Here is a 16674-nt window from a genome sequence, read left to right as displayed (position 1 = left end):
TGCCCTTTTGAGGAAAGATTATCCTAGATGTGTTTAGTATGCCAGAGTTGAGACTTTTACAATACCCTTTCTTTCTGCACCCTTGCTTTTAGTGTCTGGTCAGAAAGAGCAATACTAACATAACAGTGTGCCCCACAGACTACTGGAAGAATATGATCTGTATATATAACTGATGTTGCTTCATTTGATTTTAGTTTCAATCAACTTCAGTAATTGCAAAGGGGTAACAGATGGCCAGTGGTGATATTTCAAGTCACACAGTAATGATCTATGTTTGCCTTTTAATTTTATTTATTTCTATTTGATGAAAAGCTTTATTCTCTGACTGTTGCAAGCAAGAAGCAGATAGTGGTAGGAGAATTAGACAATCAGAATAACAGTTGACCTGATACAGGTCACTTAAGTGGAATACTCTGGTTACCTTTCTGCAGCAACAGTGCACTCGCTGTGTGGTATTACCCTTTTTCATATTTTGATTTCTGACATGGGTCACTTTTACCAGATTGGTTTACAAAATGCTTTTTGTGTGTGATTGAGTCTATATATTTTAAGGGTGCATAATCTCTGGCTTAGAGTTGTGACCTTTTCAATGGGTTTGTGATTTGTAGTCTGCCAAGAGGAGTTATCTGTTATAATGATAGCTGTGCTTATGTAGTGGAAGCATCAGCTTGGAAGAACTGACAATCTGCCAACAGGACCTCATTAATTGTTATAAATTACATAATTTGTTTTCTGACTGTAGTAACTGTGCTCTCTAGTCACAGTCTAAGAACACTGTATCATTTACTTGTTGTCTAATCACAAGTAGATTTTAACAACTATTGCATAAGAATATTAGAGAAACATGTTGCATAAATATTTTCAGATCTGTCAAAATCTGTGATTAATAACAGGTTACTTGTCAGTTTAAGAGCAGCTGGATTGGTTGCAATTGGGTTTTAGGAAGATACTTGTTTTAATATTCATCCTACAAATAAATATTCTGTTTTCTTCAATTAGATGATTGCTAAAAGTAATTATAGTCTTTCTGATATGAAGATGAGTTAGCTATATAAGATCTTTTGGATTACTCTCTCAAATAGATGTGCACTTAGAATTAGAAGAACGGCTAGCAAAATTCATGAGGACAGAGGAAGCTATTATATACTCATATGGATTTGCAACAATTGCCAGTGCTATCCCTGCATATTCGAAAAGAGGGGACATTGTGTTTGTGTAAGTATTGTTTTTTACTTGGGAAATTCCAGATTAAAAACTTCTTTTTTCCTTTCAATTTTTCTTTGTCATGATTGCTAATCATATCATTGAACATTTAAAAATATTACTGGTTTAATGTAGTACAAAGCTCAAATATTTTTTCTTTGCCCAATAGTATAAATCAGTAATGGCTTTCATCATGAAAGACTTGGGCACTTGGCTGCAAAAAAATGTGAAACAACTTGTGCATTCAAAAACCAGTGTAATTCTAATACCTAATTTTTCCTCTTAAGAAATTGTACGGTTTTGCTTGCTTTTCTCCTATTTACTGCTGGCTTTTCACCTTTCTTCCAGGACAGTTGAGTTGTTCCCCTCCTGCCTATTTGCAATGGGCTAGTTAGATAAATATTGGCACATACTAAAATAACAGAACAATAGTTATGCAGAATCAAATAAAGGGTTTGGCAGGCCCARTATATGGTCCCTCTGAATAGCCAGTGATAATTTGTCTAGGGAAGATTCAGGAACAGGGAGAAACAATGTAACAATACTCARCTTCCTGGGCCTAAGAATGGGGTTTGGATTTAGTAAAGAGTTGATGGATTTTTCTTAAAACTTCTGAGTCTTTTAGTACCTTAGATCTTTAATATCAACAGTGTTTCTTTCATGTGCAAATGGAAAACTTCAACATTTATGAAAAATATATGTATACCTGCTTCAAATATTGTACCTATTAATTTCTATTGAAGCATTTGATTTTAAGACCAGGATTTTCTCCATGCATTTTCCCCATGGGAGTAGAAAGTGAGTATCAAWGTGAGGCTCAGCTGCCTGCTGTGGTTAAAGTACAACACAGTGATGCTTTTGTATTTATCTGCCAAAATCTCTCTTCGGTGCTCTCTTAGAATACTAAATGTAAGGCTTGCAGCCTTTTTGACTTATTTRCAGAAGTTCTTTCATAAATTTAATCACCTTTTTTGGTTGCCTTTRATTATTTTCTGGACCAGCATTCTTTAGACAAATGACCAGGGTTGTACATACTGCTCAAGGATGACAGTGTAACTTGGTTAAGTTATCTTACACTGTTTCAGCTTCTTACTGACAAAAGATCTCACTGTGTTTGAAAGCACTTGGTTGAAATTACTGCATTTAACATGTGCAGGTTTGATTCAATTGCCACTTTTACAAGATTAGTTGACCTAAGCAGCTGTGAAATTGCATACCCCATCATACTCAAAAAATTAAGTGTTCCAACACTTAAAATGGGGGATAGTTCTTTGGACATGGAGTTATTATTTCTCAAAGGATATTAAAATGAAAGTTTTGAGTATTTGGAGGACTACAGTGAATGTTACAGGCACATCTTTGTGCGTTTTTTGTAAGACCCAGAGCAAATGGAGTGAGAGTTTTCTGGCATGATTACCATGGTATTCTACCTGGTCCATGGAATGCTGTGCTCAAACTGCTGTCACATACAAACAAAAGGACCAGTGTAGACTTCAAGAGAAAGCCTGTTGGCTTGCTTTTACCAGATGTAATACATAGTAAAATTGAAAAGCTTTGACATGAATTTACAAAATGTAAATAAAATATACAGTTTTGTCTACACTTAATTATAAATATCTGCTCAAAAGAAAGGCAGTTGTAACAGTCTGCTTTCTTTGAATAATTGCACTGTGATTAACAAACTTAGAAGGGTTTACTATATTTACAGAGATGAAGCTGCCTGCTTTGCTATTCAGAAGGGATTACAAGCATCTCGTAGTAACATCAAGTTATTTAAGCATAATGATATGGCTGACCTTGAACGACTGTTGAAAGAACAAGAGACTGAAGATCAAAAGGTACCATTCCTTTGAAGAAATATTTGTACTCTTTTGTGCTACCTCCCCCACATTTTTTAACTGGGTTGTGTAATTGATTGTATGCAATGCTTATAGATAGTTACTTGGGTTTCATAACTCTCTGTCGAGCAGTTATGTTGCTTATTTAATTAAGATAATTTTTTTAAAACCTATTTATTTGTGTTCTCTTCTAAACCCCTAGAACTGAGCCCACAGGCATTAGTAGCAGGGGAATRTCTTTACAGGTAGATGACTGAAGTGAGATAATTTTTTTTTCTGTAAATACTATTACAGAGCTTTTTTGGGTGTCTGAGAAATKTATGTAATTATATTTACCTCATAAAGCATTTAAGTTAATTATCACTTTGAATGCCACACTATAAAATCAACACAAAAGTGGCGAGTCCTTTATAGAATCAATATGGTTGGTTCTGTTATTATTAGTGTTCCCCTATCTTGCAACAGCTCCTAAGATATTCTCTCATGGCAGATTTGAGTCAGTTTGATGGCTTGCTTCTCATTCTGACAGTAATGCAGAAGGAAGTCCAAAAGCAGTTACTAGGTCAAGATCAGAAAGTACAGATAACTTAATTAAATGAGTTTTAAAAGAACCTATTAGCTATTGTGATTCTATGGTTTGTTCACAGAATGCTGGCAAGTTACAGACAATTGAAAGAAAGCTGATTTTGTGATAAGACATAGAAAAAGTAGAGTAGATAAACTGGCAATCAGCTTAACATCAGTGTAAATCAGTAACGGATCTTATTAATAGCAAATTGATAGATACATATTAGTTAACATACCTTCATGGAAAATAATTTTTGTCAGATAATCTTTACATGAGTTTTTAGAAGTGGTTTTCAAACTAATTTGTGTAACACATATGGTTTGTTAGAGCAGAGTGCTTTGAATTAGCTACATGGTTGAAGTTTCTTACTGTAATTAGCTGAATGTGGATGTAAAGTTGGTGGGCAAGAGCTTAATATAGACCATGTGTGCATAACTAAGACATAGTGACTAGAAAAGGGTAGGTCATACCATTAGAGTTAGTAATGCCTGTGGAGCAGACTGACTAGTTTGGTGCCTACCATGCAGAAAAGTACATGTTTCTGAATCTTTTTACAAGAGCTGAAAAAATGAAATAAGTGTGACATAATATCCTTGTTCAGCAAATATCAATAAGGTTTAAAGTAAATAATGGAGGAATGGCATTTTAAAACAGCAAAACTGAAATTATACCAATTGAAATTATGAAATTTAAGTAGAAACAAGGGTAAGATATTTAATGGTCTGTATTGTATCCAGAGACCAGACAAAGACTTTGTAACTTGAGTGTTATGAATACTTTGCACTGTGTTTTACAAAGAAACTACTTGTAAGAAGTTTGTGCTGCATTGTGAATCTTGGTGCTCAAAACATTTGTTGAAAAGTCTTCTAAATGCTTAGACTAATGATGGGTATAACAGACCAAGATTCGTAGTATTTGTTCCGTAGTTACATTGGTTTTATTTTATTCATAAAGTTCAAATGGATTGGTTATGATTTGTTGCAAAACAAGGCGTTTTAAATCATGTGTAGAAGTCAAAAGCTTTGAAATTATTACAAAATAAATAAAAGACAGAAGTAGTCCCAGGAGGCATTGCAACTATTGTTACAGATGAAAAATAYGGAGTTTAAACTGAAGTAACAGCTTACTTGAATAAAAGGCCATTCCCTTCACAAAAATCTTCGTATCGAAAAACTACTTAGAGCTTTGCTTGTTTAGTAACAATTGATGTGAACTAAAACTTTTTCTTTCTTTGAAGAATCCTCGCAAGGCTCGTGTAACTCGAAGGTTTATTGTAGTGGAAGGGTTGTATATGAACACAGGAGACATTTGCCCTCTTCCAGAATTGGTAAGTGGTTTTAGTTTGCCTTTTGAACTGCATATGAAAACTTGTGGSTAATGAAATAATAGTGTTGTATAATTAAGCCTACAGAGAAAAGCTCTATGTGCAGGTTTTTTGTTTACCTTCCTGCTTTCTCTCATGAATATATGAGATATATATTCATGTTCATGATATATGTTCATGAAATAATGATTCCAAATCTTAACCTTGTTTTGAAACTTCTGCTTAGGATTCTGAAGCTATTGAGACTTAGAAATTAATATATGACTATGGTCTTAATTTTTATCCTGTCTTTTTAGACTGTATTTTCAGATATAATGTGATAYGTGATACTGGATTGTTAAACTAGGTTATGTCTTCAAAAAGGAAAGAAAAAAAGAAGTTTCAAAGAAAAATTGACACAAATGTCAGAAATAGTGACTCCAAGGAGAGCATTTKCTATTCAGTGTAAAATAGCTTTGTGTGTATGCTCTATTCTCATAGGTGATGGAAGAAATGGCGTGAAAATCCATCATCTTGAAAGAACTTGAGAATCTTTTTTTTGAAAAGGGGTCTTTCATATATGAACATTTATGAAATTTGTTCTAGTATTGCATGATGGAATAATTTTGAAGGCTTTTAAAATGGCTTAATGACAGAACAGAACTCTAGAACTAACTTTTATGCAGTAAAAGTCCTTGTCTTTCTTTACCTTCTCTTTCCCATGTTGTCACCAAATTCTGACTTGTATTTTAGATTAAATTGAAGTATAAATACAAAGTTAGAATATTTTTGGAGGAGAGCCTTTCCTTTGGAGTCCTTGGAGAACATGGAAGAGGAATTACTGAACACTTTGGAATAAATGTATGTACCTTTTGGTTGTGAATTAGAGATTTGTACAGAAGCAAGTTGTGAAATTGTTTTCTAAAACCTATGGCATTAATAGATAGTTTTGAAGTGTAAAGTAGACATTTAAATATAAGCGTTGTTAATTTCTTTTTTTTAGTATCATTTTTTCCACTATCSTAAGAGTCCTAAAGCTTTCAGGTCTTGGAACTATTTCATGTGCTTATTTGAAATAGCACATGAATTTTCAATTCTTTAGTGATGAAGGTAACAAAAGGATTTTTACAATGCATAATTCTGTCTTTATTTTGGACACACAGTGAAATAACAAATACTGAATTTTCCAGCCACATACACTGAAAAGTGTACTGTCACAGAAATATCTGAGGTCTAGGAATAAATAAGAAAAATCTTTGCAGTGTGTACATAGCCATCCTATTTTGCTCCATTGCCTTTTACTTCAGTAAGGAAAGATAGGATAACATTTTTAAATTCTCTCGGAGGTGTTACTGTAGTACTCTACCAGCTGCTCAAGCTAAACTATTTTTCCAAGTCTGTATACTTTTCGTGGTGTTTATGCAGCTGAAGAGTGCTTTAGAAATCCAAAATGGTATCCTTGGAGTTGTTTGCTACCACAGTCTCCTTAACTGAGAAGAAGAAAGAAGTGCTTTCTGTTTGCCAGTGTTCTAGTGTGAAGCACCTCTCACTACATTCCAACAGTGTCTGAATTCAGCTTGGAAGTGAAATAACAAATTTTGAGAAATCRTTCTGTCTTCCCCTTTGTCCTGTTTTTTTTTGCTTAATATCAAACATGGAAGAGAGAAAATTAATTTAGAATAGGAAACAGCATTACTGTGATACATGCCAAGCACCATCTGATTAATTGACTTCTATGTTAAATTCCTTTCCAAGTAATTGACTTTCATGTTAAATTAATTTACAGACAAAATCTTTCAGAGCCTGGCAAAAGAAAATAATTGCAATTAACAAGTGAAATAAGACAACTGTGTCTCTAATGTTCAGACTCTATTTTAATTAGGTTTATGCTTAATTTTAATCATATTCTACCTTCTACTGACTACAGTAGGACTACTTACACTCTTTAAGGACACTACCACACTGAGTGCTTTGTGGAATTGTCACCAGTATCTAAATAGTTTATCTGCGTGTGTTCTTCATGTTGCAATGCCTGAAAGAGAKAGATCATATGCAATTTATTTACAGATCCATAAAGCTCAATTTCTAAATTGCAGTCTTTCTGTAGTGCTTAAAAATATTATTTCAGTTGTACTTTCATTTTGTTATGTCATAGTATAGTGGATCTTCTTTAGTGTTCATAGTAATATGGAATAAGATGTATCTTTAATAGATTAACTTGTAAATATTCTTGATGCAATCAGAAGTATCTTTTAATAATTTCTTCGTTTAACTGGCAGATTGATGATATAGATCTTATTAGTGCAAACATGGAAAATTCACTAGCTTCTATTGGAGGATTTTGCTGTGGAAGATCTTTTATTATTGACCATCAGGTAAGAAAGATCTCTTTTTAAATAGTCTGGCACTACTAGTTAGTTATATATGAGAGTTAGTTACTAATATCAAATTGCAAATATCATATAGATGATTATGCAGCATTTGATTCCATACAGAAACTGTCTGGTTCTGTCAAACACTGTAGATAAATTGGAGACCTACTTGTAAATCCTTATATGTACCTGTAAGTGTTAGGGGAGGTTGTTTGTATGTACATGAATTAACTTTTAAAATGTTGTCTGTGTTACTATAAACATACTTTTTTTTTCCCCCGTAGCGATTGTCTGGTCAAGGCTATTGCTTTTCTGCATCTCTACCTCCTTTGTTAGCTGCTGCTGCTATAGAGGCTCTGAATATTATGGAAGATAATCCAGGTACTTAATTCAGGAAAATGTTATCCTTCAGTCTTTCTTYACCCCAAAAAAATAACTTGTACTTCTCCCTACTTTGATTCTTCACCTTTTTACTCTGATTTCCTATTTATTTTTTCATGAATTAATTTTGCATGTGTGCTTTTTATTCATGGTATTTCCCACTCTGCTTTTCCTCTTCAGTGTTTCCTTCCCTTTCCTTCTTATAGCTGAAAATAAGTGAGTTTGTTGAAGCTAAGAGGGACGCAGATGGTTTTTAAAAAGCAAAKCAGAATTTTTATTCCGCTTTTTAGATCAGTGACATGCTTTTTCCTTAAAAACATATTCCTTCAGCATAAATGGAGGAAGAGAAGGTTAAGTAGAAACAAATGGAAATATATTTCCTCAGGACTGGACAACCTTCTTCTTTCCATTTGCACTATAATTAGGTTTGTTCTTTCTCTAGTTAAGCATTCAGGCAGGAATCTCAGGAATGATCAGGGTGCTAACTGCCTGTAATTTTGGCAGGACCAAATTCAATGCATTTGTATAAAGTTGAGAGACAGAAGTTTCTGCTCTAGGAGTCAACTAGAAAAGCACTTAATGATCATCTAGTTCCAGCACCCTTGCCATTGACATGGACACCTAGACCAGCAGCCCTATCCAACCCGGCCTTGAAAAATCTTTTTCCGGACCAAGAATTGAGCCTAKGCCATGACAGTGATGAATTCGTGCACTAGGACACCTGGGAACAATTTTTTCTTTTTCAACCTTCATTTGCATCAACAGATTGAAGGACATCTGCAGACATGCAGTATTTAATTTGTCACAAATTAATTACTGGGTAGCCCATGACTAGTCCTCTGAGGTGAAACAGAATCAAGAAAAAACTAAGAGCAAGTTACAGGACTGTTAGGTGTAGTGGAGGGCTAGCCTTCACCAACAAAAAAAAAAACAATGTTGSAGATTCAGAAGTTGGTTTCCTCTTTAAGAATCTGCAATGAATTGGAAAGGATTAATGAGCAGAATCTGCATGGCAACAGCTATTTATGGATATGTATAAATTGGACCTTCCACTTCAGTCCTGTTACAAAGTGTTTGTGTCGTCCCTTCCATATGATCGTGAACCAATGCAGCTGGAGTAATGAGATAAAGGGAAGTAGTGCATTTGTCAGGACTTAAAAGCTTGTCATTTCCTGGCAGAAGTGGGAATTGGGAACATTGAGAAGAGTAGCAAAGTGACGGAGTAGTTCTATATATATACATATTTTAGTTTTATTTCAAATGCTATATTTGGAAAAATRGAGAMATGTAGAGAAATGTAAAGTAAGAAACAGGAAATCTAGGACTTTCCTTCTCCTGTTTTGGATTTTTTTWAAATTGTTTTGTTTTGTTGCTGTTTTTTGTATGTAGACATTTTTCAGACTCTCCGGGATAAATGTGAAAGAATTCACAAAGCTTTACAGGGGTAAGTGTGGGGTTTGGGGCTTTTTTGGCTTTTATTTGGCTATGCCTTTATAATTCCAGCTTTAAAGAACTCTTTTTGCCCAAATGTCTTTCTGGTTTTACAGATGCTTAGATTGGGATATGTACTCTCAATTATGAATGTATTAAAGAAGGAAAATTATCTTTCCCAACTGTCTCTGATATGCTACTGAAAAGSGTTTCAAGTTTTTTAAATCCTTTACAAGTTTTGTAATGAGATTGTATTTTAAGGCTAGTGAGGAATTCTGCAAACACTTGCACTTTTATGTCTTGAAGAAAGTGAGGTAGCTCTCAATGACATAAAGTTTTGTTAAGCATTTTGAAAATTGTCTAAATGAAAGCATTTGGGATGAAGCTTAGCACACTCTCTCCGACAACTCAATGTATCTTTGAATCACCTTGGATACAATATTGTTCCTACACATTTGACTTGAATGTTCAGTAAACAACTGATTGTTCTGGAGGCACATAGAAAATTGCTAGAACTTATCTGAAAAATCAGGTTTAAAATTTCCTAATGCTATGCTGTTTTAAAAGATGTCTRTACTGACTAACATAATGACTAACTGCTTTTTTCTTCTGTCAGGTTTTGATACTAAAAGGATAAAGAAATTGCTGTAATATTTAACAATCATTTAGTGTGCAGTAATTGTGCAATTGTATTTTACAATTAGTCTTCCTTCCAACAATTTTCTGTTGTGTATTACAGAAATTAATAACCTTTAGAAACACTTGAAATTTGAAATGCATGATTATTTATACTGGTTCCTTTGGAATGATACAACATCAAATAAGCCTGATCTTCTTAAAATGTGTGTTAGGCAAGCTTATCAAAGTCCAGAAATCAAAATTACACCTGGTAGTTGATACATRTTTATGTGACCTGTTACTTTTGGGGGCCAGAGGTCTTGCTTGAATATTGRATACAGATTTTTGGATGGGAATAACTCAGTCCTGTGATCTGTGAGGACAATAAGAATCAAATGTCAGTCCTTCGGTCAAATTCTAGAAACCCAGTTAACAGCTCTTTCTATGTACAGATGAAGGAACAATTCTAATCATATAACTAATTTTAGAGGAGCGTCTGACAGATGATGCTATAAAGATTTCCTAGGGGAAATAATCTAAAATAGTAAATCTTGCCAAATCTTGCAAAAACCCCCAACAGAATATCCGTGGAGTGATAAAAAGGCTTATTGTTATTTATTTTCTTAATGTAGATTACAAAGACTTGACCTAGCTAGCTGAGTTTTTATTTGCAACTTACAGGCCTAGCACAGACATTTCTCTTACACCTTCATAAGGATACTTTAAGAATTTCTGAATTATTAATCCTTTCTGTAAAACTGTGGGTAACTATAATTTTAAAACTTACTGAAACTCCTTAGAAAAGACATTTGCTTGATAAGTTTTGTTATCTTTATGTATTGAAAGCCGAAATGCACTTACGTTTTGTCTGCACTAGTATCAGTAAAGTGAAATRTCCATCTTTCCTTACCACGTAGGAAGGGGAAACACTTGTTACCTAGAATTTCAATGCATGTCTTCAAGTAGGATGTACATCAAACGCTTTTTATTTGTTTTAGGATTTCTGGTTTAAAAGTAGTGGGAGAATCTTTTTCTCCAGCATTACACTTGCAGTTGGAGGAGAGCTGTGGATCTCGAGAAAATGATGTGAAGTTACTCAAAAGAGTTGTGGATTATGTAAGTGTCCCCATAGTAATTAATATATATCATTGCCTTTGAATTTTAATAATGAAGGAAGGGTAGGGGAGGCTTGTTGGGTAACATGTTGAAATATCTTGCAGGAAAGCTGCAAGAAAGCTCAAATCTGCATATAAAATTGTTGCTTAGACAACTTTCATAATGTTAGTAAGAACAGTGTTCTGGAGGTGCATTTGACCATTTAAGATCAACCTTTACCTCTCTGAGATAAAGGACTTTGGTTTTTTTTGTGTGTGAAGAATCTCATATTCTATATGTAGTATTTTTCCCTTCTTCAATACATATTGGTTCTCTTCTCTTTGTCTCACGCGAAGAGGTAGAAATTGAGGGAAAGCCTTATATATCAGGTGACAGGTAAACAAGATGACRTAACAAAAATAAATTCTCAAGTTAATTTCCTTGAAAATATGCTTAARTATGATTTAATTGCCTGATAAATATGGTATGTTTGCCTTATTACATGGAGATGAAAACTAAAGACACTTTACCCTAAACTGTTTTGTGTGTTAAAGCTATATTGAAATCAGAGATGATTTTGCACAACCTTCCAAACCTCCTTTGGGAAAGAACTTGCATTTATCTTGACACAAGATTAATATAAGTTAGTTATAATTATTTGGTGATCAAAATGATATGCCATCAGAAATTCACAGGTTGACTGCTGTATTTTCTTTGTTTGCAGTGCATGAATAGTGGTATTGCGTTAACACAGGCTCGCTATCTGGAGAAAGAAGAAAAATGTCTTCCTCCACCCAGGTTAGCAGAAAGTCAGTGTGTTACTTAATTTTTATTGGATATGGCTCTCCATCTCTTTTCATACAATGATGGGGTTTTGTTTGGTGGACTGGATTGAATAGTTAGTTCTTGGAAAAATGGGAGAGGCTCCATTTTTGAGGTGTATGTTCAGTGACTGTTATTAATAACTGTAAATATTGAAATAACTCTATCAAAACTACCTCAATCTTGTGACCAACATGTAGCCCAYTAGCAGGCACATATAAGCTGCACCTCTGTAGGTAAAAAAGATAACAGATTTTTTCAGTGTGTATGGTGGGGCGGCAGAGAGGATGCAAAAAAGTAGCTTGACCACTTCTGTGTAGTCATATTTCAGTTCCTGGTTGAATTTGAAATCATAATAATTTCCTTACAGGTGATCTTAATGTGTTGAAATTAGTGTGAAAGAATTCTAAAGTTGAAGGCTACAAGTAAAGTTCACTGTGTATGTTCTGGTTTTCTTTTTCTAGTATTCGAGTAGTGGTAACAGTGGAACAAACAGAACAAGAACTGGACAAAGCTGCATCACTTCTTAAGGAAGCTGCACAGTCTGTGTTGAATTAGACTGCTGTTTTGGAGTTCTCTTTCCCCACATTATCAGGATAAGGGTTTTACACTGTATAGTGACTTCCAGATTTTTCCACTGATGGCATTGAAATCTGACTAACAAAATTGTTCTAGAGTGGTAGAAATTCAGTGAGGGGAAGAATGCAGAATTTTGAAATTAGTGAATGACACAGTGTTATTCCAATTCAAACTCTGTCATTTACTAGCATTACTTAAAAGGGGATATGACTATTGCATTCATGACTCTTTCATAAATTTAATATAAAAAGTTTTAAGTTTATTTTCTCCAACCCTTAGATGTTCTCGAAGATATGAACATTCAGTTTCCCCCCAAACCATGTAAAATGCATTATTTTCTCTGCATTTTCTCAAAATGTGGGATCTTCAAATAAGTTTCAAGGAATTGAAATCCCTCCCCACCTTCCAAATGAAAATACACTGTTCGTAATACTGCCAAAAGGAAGAAAATAACACATTAAGATATAATTTTGTGCTGCATTATGTCATTTATTRTTGAATTATAGGAGGGAAGAACTTCAATTCTTTTTGTACATATATCTTTCTCTAACCATTTTTGGCAGCTGGTTTCTAAAAAGAGCTGGCCAGAGAATTCCTTTATCTAAACAGTAAATTCATATAAAATACTGTTTGCTTCCTGCATTCCATATGTAATTGTATCCATGTTTGATATTATGGGTGAGGTTTTTCATATTATTAACTTTAAAATATCTAGATTCAAACCTCTGAATTGTGTAACCGGTGTAATTCCAATGTAGTATGTTCAGTTAGGGGAGCTTTGTACCAGTCTTGAGGAGGAGTAATAGGCAACATGGAAAATGAGCCAAGGTTTTGAAACAGCAACTAAACACTAGCTTAGTCAAACTACTTTTAAGCACTAAAATTATGTGTGCTTAGTTTTATCTCTAAACATCTGTACCTTAGAAGGGAAAACTCACAGATAGATAGTAAGAGTTTAGATGGTACAAATACTGCTGAAACACCACTAAATCCGTGCACATAAAATTCCCAAGTAACTTGATAGTAATATTTGGAGGTTGTGCTGTCAGGATTTTAGGTAAGCACAGATGGGCGTTACATATATGAACACTTTACTTCAATCAGGAAACTGGTAAGGAAGTATGTACCTTTTTATAAAACAAAAAAATATAGCTTTTTATTTGGGGATTTTGCTTTAAGAATGCCTGTCTGAAAATTCTCTTTTCTGCCTAATATGTGTTATTTTGTACTTACGTGCCTTTTTGGTTGCTACTACAAGGGGATATTTTTGAGAAACATCATTGTTAAATAAAGTTAATCATGTTTGATTCAGGTTTTTACTTATACAATTGGATTTTGTAGCATGATCAACCATATATTGTTGAATATTCTGCTTTAAGTGAGCATAATCCATGTTCATAGAGACTTTCTGCACTGGCTTTCAAAACTTTTCATCTGTGTATATTCAGATAGAGCATTTATTTAAAGTTATGTTGGAGCACTTTTGTGACTGTTGCTTGATATTTGAAATAGTCAAATCATTTATCTGTGCAATGTAAAAAAACCTTCATCTCAATGTGAAAGAGTATCCCTATTTTACTGACATTTATGTTTTCTCTGTTGACTGTGAGTAAAAGCCAGCACGAAGCCAATAATTTAAAAGAGAAAAAAACGTGAGGAATGAAACTGACTCCAATTTTACAGACTGGAACTGAAGTGCAGAACAGTCACCTTGAAGACCCTCAAAGACTGCTAGAAATGGAAATGAAATGTTCTTGCTCTACTTTGAGCTTTTGAGCCATTTTTTGCTTGATAAGTGAAACCTGCATATCTGAGTAAAGTTAAGCCTTTGATGTATAAACTTGGAACAAATAAGGTACTTCGATTCCAGTGCAGTATAATAAATGGTTTTGGAATTGAGATGAACCTGGAAAGGTAAGCAAATCACCACTGGCATTGAAATCCTAGGTTGCAGAATCTATGTTTAGTTCTCGCATTTTATTTTAGGTTGTCTGCAAATGGGGTGGAATTTTTGTTGTGCCTAGAGAACTAGCAATTATTTTTACATATGTGGATTTGTGTTATTTCTGTTCTTGGWTTGTTGGGTTTTTTTGCTTTTAAATAAAGTGATGACAACTAAAGTAGCAAGAAGCAGAGTGAAATTTCTAGCAGTTTCAAAGCTGTAACTAAATGGTTCTGATGAAATAAAAGTTCAAAAATGTTGCTAAGAGATGCCATAATCTGATTCRTTTGACAAACACATACCCACCATTAAAACACTGTTAAAACTGCCTTTGTCCTTTTTTTGTTGTTTACCAGTGTGTAAAAAAGAAGCATTTAGATCACAGTAAAGTGAATATCTTGGTTGATAGCAGTTGAAGTGCTGTTGTAATGTGTGTTTTACTGACAGGTTTTATGCATGGGCTCCGCGAGAAATTAAGACACTTACGAGATGTGACTGGCAGAGGGGAATATCCCTGGTCAGTTGAAGCATGTCYGACTCCTCTTCATTTTGACTTTTTTGATAAATGTCTCTGAAATGGCAAGCAGATGAAGAAATGGGTGGCTCTGGGGAAAAATGTTGATTGGGGGTTAGGAAGACAGCAGGTGATTCTGATTAAACTTCTGACATGTAAAAAAATCAGAAGCCTGTTAAGGTGCTTAACTGCTCAGTACTCTTGGCTGATAAATATATGAACAAATCTGTGTTAGTTGCTTTGGAGTGGTGTTTGGATGAAGTGGGATTTTTCCATCCATTTCTTCAGATGTGGGCATGAAACTGGAGTGTAAAGCTATTAAGCAGGATGCTGTGAGATGAAATAAACAAAAGTACCTTATCCCAAACTTCAAAGTACCTTTTGAAAGTAAATTTTATTTGAATTAATTTCTGTGTTTTGCTTTGCCAAATATTTGGAACAGGGTTTCAGCTAAGTGGATAATAAATACAGTATTTTAAATAGTGATCAAAAATAAATGTTAGGGTTTTTWAAATTGAAGATTATTATCTGGTAGTTGAGAAGGAGGGCATTTTAATTGTAAAAAGTTGGCCATTTATTGAAATTGTCTTGATGAGRGCAATTTTCATTGCAATTTGCAATATATGGGGACTGGGATGGACTGGAAAGAATTTATATTTTAAAGTATTTTAGCTTGAAGAACCTAGTATATGTGATATATATACTCTTATTTTAAACAAAGAGATTTATTTTCCTTGATATTTAAAAATAATTGATTACTATTTGTGTAGTGGTTTTTATAGGAAAATCTACAGATGCTTTTTCTGTTTATTTTAGTAATCACTATTTTTGGATAGGAGGTGAAATGCATAAGGAAGGTATTAAGAAAGAAAGAGATGTATGGCTGAATAACTTTGATTTTATTTTTTTTCACTTTTGAAATATGAACCCAGTCAGTGCATAGAATGGTGTACTGTCTCCTTTCTGTCACTCCRTCTGGACTTTATTATTTTAAACAGCATTGTGGAGTGTTGGCATTCACTGATCTATGAAGTTGCTACTGCAAAAGTGTCTTGCATCTTGAGATAACTAGAGAAATGCACATGTAAATATATAGAGCTGTAAATGCTGCTTAAACAGAGGAAATATTTACAACTGATACAAAGCATTTGTACATTAAACTGTTTCAGTGTCCTAATAAAAGGAAGTGTCTGGATAACATTTCTAGTTGTGTTTTTATGTTCTTTGGCAGTTTTCATGGTAATAAGATAATGGACTTACTTTGTCTTGCTGTTGATAGATTTTCCAGATTTTAGTTTCCTGTCCATTGTGTACTCTGTAATTGCAAAACATGCATAGTAGAAGTCACAGAAACTACTAAWTTTGCTGAAGAGTACCAATCAGGGAAGGACAGTTTCTCCATATCCAATTTCTAATACTTAGGTAGCAACACTTACTGGGAACTGCTGTTGGAAACTAGACAGTGCGCTACATACAGTTTTATTGTGACCCAAAATAGAATTTCTGATGTATCAGCAAACTTGAGTCCAGGTGACTTATGTCCTAGCTTTGAGGTGCCTTACAGAATAAAATAGTGCAATTACAGCTAMCATATTTTATAGATAAGATTTCTCTGTTTTCCCCTCCTATTAAAGGTGTTACCACTTAGCYGTGCATGCTGTTTGTGTAACCAAGCTCCATTTGCCAACAGAGGATTCAGAGCTGGCAAAAAACAGTAAGTATTGAAGTCGAAGGAAAAGCTGAAGTAGAACTGGAAATATGTAATCCACTGTTTGCTTATTTTTGACCTATATGAAATGTAAATTAATTTTCTCACTCTAATCAATATTTAGCCTGTGCTTCTGTTCTGGTCTCCACAATTCAAGAAAGACAAGGACAGACTGGCAAAGGTCCAAAGGAGGACCATGAAGATGACCAAAGGGCTGGAGAACATACCCTATGGAGAAAGACTGAAGGACAATTTTCCAGTTGTTAAACAGTGTCTAGAAAGATGGCAGAAACCCTCTTG

At 34.2% G+C, this 16674-nt stretch overlaps 1 protein-coding gene across 1 annotated transcript in view; it reads left to right on the top strand.

Moving 5' to 3' along the window:
• SPTLC1 (serine palmitoyltransferase long chain base subunit 1) overlaps positions 1 to 14419 on the top strand; it is a 31233-nt gene extending 16814 nt beyond the window's left edge. The window contains exons 6-15 of the mRNA XM_057385075.1: positions 1083 to 1215; positions 2912 to 3041; positions 4847 to 4936; positions 5666 to 5773; positions 7192 to 7287; positions 7569 to 7665; positions 9055 to 9109; positions 10713 to 10830; positions 11534 to 11607; positions 12096 to 14419. Coding sequence (XP_057241058.1) covers positions 1083 to 1215; positions 2912 to 3041; positions 4847 to 4936; positions 5666 to 5773; positions 7192 to 7287; positions 7569 to 7665; positions 9055 to 9109; positions 10713 to 10830; positions 11534 to 11607; positions 12096 to 12189 — 995 coding nt within the window. The 3' untranslated portion in view covers positions 12190 to 14419. The remainder of the gene's footprint in view (positions 1 to 1082; positions 1216 to 2911; positions 3042 to 4846; positions 4937 to 5665; positions 5774 to 7191; positions 7288 to 7568; positions 7666 to 9054; positions 9110 to 10712; positions 10831 to 11533; positions 11608 to 12095) is intronic.
• The last annotated feature ends 2255 nt before the right edge of the window (positions 14420 to 16674 follow it).

The sequence above is a fragment of the Malurus melanocephalus genome, unplaced genomic scaffold, assembly GCF_030028575.1.
Source record: "Malurus melanocephalus ecotype Western Australia unplaced genomic scaffold, MMel_1.1 scaffold_15, whole genome shotgun sequence".
In the NCBI taxonomy this organism is placed as follows: domain Eukaryota; kingdom Metazoa; phylum Chordata; class Aves; order Passeriformes; family Maluridae; genus Malurus; species Malurus melanocephalus.
The sequence above is the reverse complement of the archived record's forward strand: the minus strand, read 5'-3'. Positions and strand labels throughout refer to the sequence as shown.